The 9,766-nt window shown below is 39.9% G+C and overlaps 1 protein-coding gene across 1 annotated transcript; it reads left to right on the forward strand.

Annotated features, from left to right (window-relative positions):
- The first annotated feature begins 3,456 nt into the window (after positions 1-3,456).
- On the forward strand, positions 3,457-5,350 carry LOC118477135. Its single transcript, XM_035970943.1, has 2 exons — positions 3,457-4,260; positions 5,167-5,350. The coding sequence occupies exons 1-2, from the start codon at positions 4,012-4,014 to the stop codon at positions 5,335-5,337; spliced, it is 420 nt and encodes a 139-aa protein (XP_035826836.1). The 5' UTR covers positions 3,457-4,011; the 3' UTR covers positions 5,338-5,350.
- The last annotated feature ends 4,416 nt before the right edge of the window (positions 5,351-9,766 follow it).

Genomic DNA, 9,766 nt, shown 5'->3' on the forward strand with positions numbered 1-9,766 from the left:
TATTCGATCTCGTTGACATTGTTACGTAATGAATACCGCACTGATTTTTTATGGAAATATATTAAATTTTTTTATGCATGTTAACAAACATTAAATCTACATATTCGGTTATTGAATATTTCCTAAACAAATTTAGAGAATTTTTAAGGAGTTTTTTTCCGGAGGTAGTATTCAAGTTTGTAAAGAATCCGTGAAAATTCACACTCCAAACACCACCAAAAACAAATCTATTCCATTTATCAAATTTTCAACAATGATGCTTTTAGCATTACACCTTCTCTTTATTCTGTGAAATCTTCATGAAGATTGGATGAAAAATGGTGGAGTTATTTTTTAAAAAGTATAGAAAAACTGTGTTTTGAGAAAACGGGCGATAAAGAAAAATAAAAGATTGACTTTATTAGGAAATGCTGGTGACAAACATGCCCGGTATGGAAAGAAATGAGGATTTTGGGGGGTTTTATGCTCTGAAATAGTTGTAAGATAGTCTGAAGAAATTAAAACTGACAACAACTCAAGATCCATAATTTAGGCCTAGCCACCTTGTCGTTAATGTCAACTCCGAGTGAGGCAAAATGTTTTCGGTTCGACTCTATTTTGCAGTGGAGCTGCTATAACTGTCGGGGTCTTGGTTTTTACACTGTCTGCTCATATCGATCAAGGGCACACTGATTGAGAATGGTATACCGTTTTTTTATCCACGTTTCTCAGTGAATACAGTGGGGATGAAGAAGAAGAATGGGGAAGGACAGGTTTGGGAAAGGGGGTGGGGGAAAGAAAAGAAAGGGCTTTGGAAAAAATTTTAAAAAGTCACATTGCAAAATTATATGGTAGTATTCAATGACAACTTGACACGTAAATCTTTCTTCTTTGGTTAGTTCTTCAGTTTCATTAACGATTTATCTTTATTATGTCTCTCTCTCCCCCCCCCCCTCTCTCTCTCTCTCTCTCTCTCTCTCTCTCTCTCTCTCTCTCTCACACACACACACACTCTCTCTTTCTCTCTATTTTCACCGTCCCCCCGCCCCCCATACACAAACATTTACGCTCGGATGGTCCAGCCCATTAATCCCCTCTTGTTTGAGTTGTTGTATGGCACTGCCCAGTAGACTCAGTCTAGATTTTAGGAAGTGGAAGAATTTTTCTATGGATTCGTGCTTGAGAAGAAAGGAAGTAATAGTCACAGCCCCATAGAAAAGATCCCAAATGACAAAGAAATCTCACAAAAAGAACTATTGGGGCAAAATAATGAATGTGTTCAAATTATTTTATCTTAAAGATAATACTACTCAATAAATTCGATGGTTGACGAAATGGAAACATGTACATGTCTTCTCTAATTATCTATCCTTGACAGGTTCGAACCGCAACTAGTCACATATTAGACAATTTTGTAATCCGCTAATAATACATTTATCAGTCACTTCACCGTAATTTCCCTTTCTGCAGTGAGGATAAGAACGTTTTTGATAGAATGACTGAAGTTTAAGAATTTCTATTTGTCTCCGTGGAGCTGGACCCTATGCTCTAGAAAAGCTTCCTCCTATTGCCTTTTGAAAATTGGAAGTAACTAGATTTATAAATGAATAATGAATAAATAAATCAAAGAAGAAAGAAAGAAAGAACGAAAGAAAGAAAGAAAGAAAGAAATAGCATTTAGATAGCTCATATCCACGCTCAACAGCGAGCTCTATGTGCCTTAACGATTTATAATACCGTTTATCAATTTTTGTCGTCACTTTACATGTTTTGACTTATCTGTTTCGTCACCCTAAACAAAACAGAGAAAGCAATATATCAGTTTATAAGCAGATTGCAATCAAGCCAATGCTTTAGAAATTCAACGTTTGAGTTAAGAGAAGGACATTAAAAGAATGGTGATCATTCAATATGTGGCAGACGTAAGACGGATAAAAAGAAACAACAGAAGGAAAGACAACAAGGACCTACAAGTGGTGCACTTCAACTGCCTGTAGAGCGAGTGTGGAAAGAAAAATGAAAAAACCTATTGAGATAAATAGAAAGTGCCAAACAATCTTGAAAAAATGTGAAAACAAATACCATTAAAATCGCATACACTACTAAGTGACCCACTTGTTACAAGTATTCACCCAATCATTTTCACATAGTTTGTTTTTCATAGATGCTCACAGAGGTACCACAAGACAGATGTGAGAACAGTGTCAATTCCTTATTGGAAGCTAATTGTATTCTTTGCTTCCCTACTCCTTACCGCCCCTTTCGTCGAAATCGAAGCAAAAGAGAAGGGGGGAACCTTTCGGTTACATAAATCTGGCTGTGACAATACCCTGACACATATTATTTCGTGTCTTGCTGGACCATGACAAAGAGTGCTGTACTTGGACCGGCGTGGGGGAATAGCCTTTTGTCGTCCTGCGTAGTGGCCCAAAGAGAGAGATAACGTTCTCGTGTAAGTGACGCGTCGTCCTGTTGGCAGGCGGTGAGGGCTTCCCTGCTCCTTATCAAAGTGAAAAGGATCAATTCGCCAGAGAAAACTTTGCGTGTTTGTCCTGCCAAAGCGGATGTTGTCTTCAGTTTAGATATTATCGTTACTCATTTTCTGCGGACTGCGGACACAGGATTCTTGAAATCATTGTTCGGTTAGAATACCCACAGGCTTACATCGAATCTCATTCATTAAAAAAAAAAAGATTTTTGCTGTCTTATAGTCGGAGGTAAAAAGCAAATGAAGTACCCACGGTTCCTAGAAAAAGAAAGTTTGAAGCGTTTTGAATGGCAGTGCCGTTATTCACTGCAGGTTATTATTTTGCTTTTGTTGTTCATTGGCAACACAAAGACGTATGAGACTTTTCGAGATGGACCATTATGCCTGTCTTGTGCAGATAGCCAGTGCTTTCTTTGGGTGATTTCGTGTTAAATTCCAAGCATAATTGATAGATATATTTGTTCATTTCGTAAGTAAGCCCATGTTTTGTTCACGGAACGGGGCGTCTTACTACACCAGAGAAGAAGAAAACTGTCCACCTACTTGTAAACGTGGCTGATATAGCAAACCGTTTTCTATTTCCAAAATTCCAAGAGGACTTTCGATAATTGGAGCAGATTTCTACGTAGAGGACCTCTTTCCAGAAACTGCCTTATCTTGTGAATCTTAAGAGTTCCGTAATCCTACCGATGCTGTACCAGAGAATTTAATATACAGATACAAAGTGTGATAACAGAATACAAGGAGTTGTTCACTTAAAAAGAGAGACGGAGGTTGAAAAAGTGAGTGTGTGTGTGTGAGAGAGAGAGAGAGAGAGAGAGAGAGAGAGAGAGAGAGAGAGAGAGAGAGAGAGAGAGAGAGAGAAAGTGGAAAAGAGAAGGAGGGAGAAGGAGAGAAGAAGAAAGAGAGGGAGAGAAGAAGAAAGAGAGGGAGAGAGAGAGAGAGAGAGAGAGAGAGAGAGAGAGAGAGAGAGAGAGAGAGAGAGAGAGAGAGAGAAAGTGGAAAAGAGAAGGAGAGAGAAGGAGAGAAGAAGAAAGAGAGGGGGAGAGAGCGAGAGAGCGAGAATGAAAGTGAATAAGGAACAGAAGGCAACGGCAGATCAAGAAAAAAAAAAGCCAACGAACGAAGAGTAACAAAACGCTGACAGATTACTGTGACGTGTACACAGTTTACTGACCTTCCGTAGTAGCCATATTTGGAAATTGAAAGTGTTTAACTAACTCAAACAGACGATCCTGGAAGCACTGTGCGAAAGTTTGAACTGATCCTTTGCATTAATATACAACAGCATATCATATAGAAACAGAGTCAGCTGGAGATCGTCGATTGAAGTACTAGATACCTATCCTGTAAGGAAGGGATCAAAGTCTGTGCTGATCATTCAATTTTGATTCTTGCTGTTGCTATTACAGTAGCTTGACTATAAAAAGCTAATCTTGCCTGTTTCTTTCGATCACTGTTATATATTAAGCTGTGCAAAAATTATTCAAGACAGTTAAGTTGAGAAAAAAAATTTAAATACCGCCTCAAGCCAAACTGCGAAAATGGACAGCGACGCAGGAGCAGAGAAGTCTGTGAGCTTCATGAGTATTCGGAACACTTACAAATACATTGAGACATACCTTGGAGCCTCGAAGACTGCAAAACACAGACAGTCTGTCGACCTGGAGCGTATGTTTTTTGGGAAACATGACAGCAGTGAAAAGTCGGAAGATGGAAATTCTGGTAGTGGAACTGACGACGAGAAAGACAAAGGCGATGGAAGTGATGATGATGCAGGGGAAAAGAGAAGCGTGAGTGTTTTGAACATGCAATATCAGAAGGGAGGGATTTTTATGGGAAAAGAAGTTAAATGCTATGAAAACGATGACTATATTGGATTTTGAATACATTCAATTTTAACAGAGATTCTGAGTTGTGTTGATTGTTCCGCATTTAGACAGAAATGGACGCCAAAGTTTGAGAGTCCTTAGAAACACATTTCCATTTGGGTGTCTTCGAACACCGTTTTTAAGTAAATTGCTAACATAAATGTATTATTAAATGGACATGAATGGTGGTGACCCCACCCCCCCCACCAAAATAAAATAATAAGAACTTTAAAAAGCCTATAAAAACTGCCTAGCGGGCAGAAAAATATCAATTTCTTCGATTCCAGTTCGTTGTCCAGCGCTTGGTTTTACCACGATGTGACACAGAAATCTGTATTCTTTAATAGCCGTAACATGTTGCACAAAATTACTTACATACTTACAGAGTCCTAACGTGTCGATAACTCAGTTTCTTCCATGCCGGACTACAGTCTGAATCAATCAAGTTGAAATTCTCAGTGGGACTCTGTTGTTTGAATTTGGGTTATTTGGAACATTTCCGACAGTCTTGGGCATTTTGGCTCGTTCCTATCTGAGATGAATATGACATTTGAAGATCCTGCCTCTGAAACAAAATGGTGTTTAAAAATACCTTGCCATAACTCATAGTATGCTTTTACTTTTTTCGGCCTTTTCGTACCGCAAGGTGTCAAAAAGAGATGCAATTGTCGGGCGTAGGCCGGGTGTGTTGCCTTAGGGGTCGCCGTATTGTTCCTTTGAAGGGGTTTTGTAACTCCGTCAATCCGTCTTTTCCTTTGTCTTCATTTTGCCTAGAAGACGTCGAGTTTTATAGCCAAACTATAACCAGTCAAAATTTTCATTCCTCAGACTGGAGGAAAAAGTACAGACTCAGAGGTCTCAAGGTCCGGAGTCCACAGCGCCAACTCGAACGAAGACAGCAAGTCCTGGTCTACTGTGGACGTGAGTCTAGCACACGCAAATCTTTATTACTTATTTCTCTTTATTTTTGTATACTCTGATACAAACTATTTTAGTTAGCTACCCTGCGGAGCAGTGCTACTGACTGAAGTGTCTTTAGGCCATCCCCAAAGGGGGGACATTAACCATGTTCTTATGCACAGTAGAATTGCAATTGAAAATTGGCTGATTCATCAATGTCATGCTCATAACTGTGTCTGAACTGCAACAGGGTACTGCAGCTTTTTCTTTCCTTATCCTTACTATCGTTAGTTTTCCTGTACTTCTTTGGTTTGTTTGACACACTCTTGTGACCCGCTATTTCCGGGGTGTCTTGATAGTCGAAGCAGACTTTGTGCTGTTAAAGCTAGAGAGATGAGCAGAGTAAGCCTGATTCCCTGTATGGACTTCTCTCTTGACACCCACCCCTTGGCGCTCATATGACCTTGTGCAGTTGCGAGCGCCGTAATGCTTCTACTAAAACAATAAATTTTACTTATCGAAAGTCGTCATTGCTACATCTTTGTTTTCCAATTGCAAATTATTCAACAGTTTCATGATGTCTACCCCATCTGTTGGTTTTCAATCCACATCTTCTCTCCATCCCCACCCCCCTTCTCCCTCTCTCTCTGTCTCTCTCTTGTCTCTCTGTCTCTCACTGTCTCTCGCTCTGTCTCTGTCGTTCTCTCTGTCTCTGTTTCTCTCTCTCTCCCCCACCACTGTCTGTATGTGTGTGTGTGTGTGTGTGTGTGTGTGTGTGTGTGTGTGTGTGTATGTGTGTGTGTCTGTCTGTCCGTCTGTCCGTCTGTCTGTCTGTCTGCCTGTCTGTGTCTTTCTCTCTCTCGCTTGCTCGCTCTCAGTATAATCATAAGACTTCACCGTTGCGATATGAGTTCAAATCCCGAGTTGGATGGTTTATTTTATCAAGTATTTCCGTCTTTTTGTCATGCCTCACTGAGCCGGTATTCCCTGACAGCAAAGATTAAAGCATACGCATTGCTTCATGTTCTAAATCGCGTCGATGGGGAAGTAAAACTTCTCTTTCTCTCTCTCTCTCTCTCTCTCTCTCTCTCTCTCTCTCTCTCTCTCTCTCTCCCTCTCTCTCTGTCCCTCTCTTTGTGTGTGCGTTCGTGTGTGTGTGTGTGTGTGTGTGTGTGTGTGAGTGTGTCTGTGTGTGTGTGTTTGTGTGTGTTTCTTTATATCTCTCTGTATGCTTTTCTATCTTTCTCTCCTCTCCCTCCCCCTCTCTCTCTCCCTCTCTCTCTTTGTGTGTGGGTGTATCTTTATCTACTTCTCTGTCTTTTTCTGTAATTTAACCGTCTTGATCTGTCGTTTAATCTCTTGCTCTCTCTGTCTGTCTCTGTCTCTGTCTCTCTGTCTCTCTGTCTCTCTGTCTTTTTGTCTCTCTGTCTCTCTGTCTCTCTGTCTCTCTCTCTCTCTCTCTCTCTCTCTCTCTCTCTCTCTCTCTCTCTCTCTCTCTGTCTCCACTCGGTTTCTTTCTCTCTATCACACCCCCTCTCTTTCAGAGATACAAACATTATTTTGTCCGAATCTTCCACTTTTCGAACCTCCTAGACTTGGAAAGAACAAACTCTCTGGTATAAATGTGACACCTCTTCTTTGTACTTACATTATATTCTGTCCAGGTTCCTCGGTTGACGTGTCAACCCTCTTATGTCCTGTCTAGTAACAACAAAATACTCAAAACCATACAATGATGGTCTTCTTTCAACATGACCTTCACATTTTCGCACGACACAAGACAACTCTATACGATTCATTGCGGGAAATATTTGATGTTACTTTCGTATTCTGATGTATTTTCAGAAGTCACCTACTTTATAATGCATGTAGTAGGGCACATAATACTATGCTACTTGAGATTTCCTTTTCCCCTATCAAAAAGTGCAGGCAACCACATTGTTCCTATTTTCGTAGAACGGTTTCGCACGTCCCATACTCAGCAAGACTACATTACCCAATTAAACAATTTCTTGAGCAAAAATTAAGTGAATAAGGTAACATTTTTTTCTATGCTGTTTTTACATTTCATTTATTTTACTTGTCTGGCCCACCTCTAAGTATCTGTTGTTTGCATGTGTGTACGTGTGTAAGTGAGTGTGTGTATATGTATAAGTATCTATGTATGCGCGCGTGTGGTTGTGCGTGTGCGTGTACATGTATGTGTATTTATGTGCGTGTGCATGTACAGTACATGTGTGTGTGCGTGTGTGTGTGTATGTGTGTGTGTGTGTGTGTGTGTGTGTGTGTGTGTGTGTGTGTGTGTGTGTGTTCCTTCAGTTTAGAGTCTCCCCGTAATTCCGTGACAAATTCTTAAAACTGCCAACTGAGCTATAAAAGAGCCCGGTCAAAACACTATAAATACAAAACTATTGATTGGAGAAAAGTTGACATGAACAGAAAAGACGTGGTTGAACTAAAAACTACATTGGAACAAAAGAGCCTTCGGCATTGGTCGGGAAACATAATATGCTAAGACCTCTCTATAAAAATCTAAAAACCCTTAAATTATCAAGGAGTGAATTTCGCTTTTTTCTTTATAGTGTGGCAATACTTGTACCCGGTCATGTTCTCCTACGTATCGCTCTCTTCTGCACGCTAAAACCAAGCATGTTTATCTTGCACATATCTGAGCAACAGCCAAATCAAACACGCAGTGAATGACCCCCCTCTACTCTGCGAGAATGGACGCTGTGGTCAAATAAATGAGCAATCGGTGAACTACCATGGCGGTTGTTGATACGGCGTTTGGGTAACCGCTATCGATTGGAAGCCAACAGATACTGCTTGTTATATTATATACCAGAAGGTTACAGGGTATACTTTGATACTTAACCGCATGGCCCGATGCTAGTTTGAGTTAGAAGAAAAGAGAAATCGCCACTCTGTGAATGCTCTTGAAATATCCTACTCGTGATCAGAGATTTTCTGATTATTGGAATATGCATTTCATAATACGCGAGTTCTTTTCTTAATTGATTTGCTTCGCTTGATATTTTTCTTCTGTTTCAATTAATTGGAAGCCCTGTAATCGATAGGTTGTATGAAAAGCCCGATTCTGGCTATAGAAAAGACATTTAGACACCGTATTACCTGGACGCTGTGCTGTGGGACTCCATATCTGTTTGAACGAAGAGGTTTTCAAGAAGACGGCAAATTATTAATACTATACTCCGACCACACGCTCTTATTTGGTAAGTTGAATTTGACTGATGATAGTTTTGAAGTAGAGATGAAAAAACGTATGTTGAATATTCCACTTTCTGGCTGGTCTTACAGTCTTGAAAAGGGCAGCTTTTTGCCCTAGAAACCCTTTAACAGAAAGTTCGAACTTTTGTCATTACACGAAACGCGAGCACAGAAAATACCGACGAAACAATTAAAAACAAGTAATTTAAAGGCCTGAACAAGTAATTAGACTTCACAGGACTAAGGGCAATTAGCCATTCACGATTATTATTCAGATGAGTAATGATAAAACATATGCAGTCCAAGTCCAATGACTCAAATGGTTGAAATAAACTTGTGTAGAGATTATGTTTAACTTTACTTTATGGTGACAAGTAGGGAGTAGCTGGAGCGGCTTTTGTCTGTTTGAAATAATTTATTTCATGGTATAAAGGTAAATAAATTCTTCAATTTTAATTTTGGAGAAACCTTGTGGCAATTTTATCGTCGAAGAGCTTCCATATATTCTTAAAGTAGAGTTTTACTCCCTCGGTGACACAATTTAGATCACTTAAGAGGCGGGCTTTTACCCTGCTGACCAGCGCAATGTACAAATAGAAAGGCGGAGATACTCGAGAAAAAGTCTCCCCACCCGAGAATCGAGCTTGAGTCTTCTGTTCATGACGACAAAACGCCTAACCGCTGCCCCATAGACGCCAGTGTTCCATACTGTGGCCACACAATGTTTTAGAATAATTATACGTGTATGTATAAAGAAAATGTCAATGGTTGAATGAACACGCTTGTGAGCATGATACTACAATGCATATTAAGCATTAAAATAAGAAACTGTATTGACATGTAAATACTATTATTATTGGTCATGATTTCAGAAGACCACCCGAAGTGTTTTCAGAGTTCGCATTATAATTGTATCAAATATTTGTGAACCTGGGTAGCTTTAACGTAACTACGTTAAGAAACGAAACACAGGAAACACAGTGCCGACTTCAGTCCGCAAACAAGAGACTTTGGGGAAATAATGATAATAATTTTTAAAAGCCCAGGCTAGTTATGAACCTGCGTGTTAATCACGCCGTGCCGGCACCTTATTGTGCCTTGTCTGATTTTCAAAAGGATAGCTTTTAATGATTGTTCCTCGTTCCCACCGTATTTGAACTGGTTCTCCAAATCAAACAGACAATAATTGCCACAGTTTACAGGACGGAACCTCATAAACCAACCTTGTAAGTCGCGAATTATACTGAACAGTGGAAGCGATCAGCCTTTTGAGATTATCTTTATTATCCTACCATCGTGT

This window comes from Aplysia californica, unplaced genomic scaffold (assembly GCF_000002075.1).
Source record: "Aplysia californica isolate F4 #8 unplaced genomic scaffold, AplCal3.0 scaffold00001, whole genome shotgun sequence".
In the NCBI taxonomy this organism is placed as follows: domain Eukaryota; kingdom Metazoa; phylum Mollusca; class Gastropoda; order Aplysiida; family Aplysiidae; genus Aplysia; species Aplysia californica.

Excerpts from the sequence above, each read along its gene's own strand:
- LOC118477135 (XM_035970943.1), top strand. The coding sequence starts at position 4,012 with ATGGACAGCGACGCAGGAGCAGAGAAGTCTGTGAGCTTCATGAGTATT. Across the intron at positions 4,261-5,166 it reads ATGCAGGGGAAAAGAGAAGC|ACTGGAGGAAAAAGTACAGA; the intron begins GTGAGTGTTTTG and ends TTCATTCCTCAG.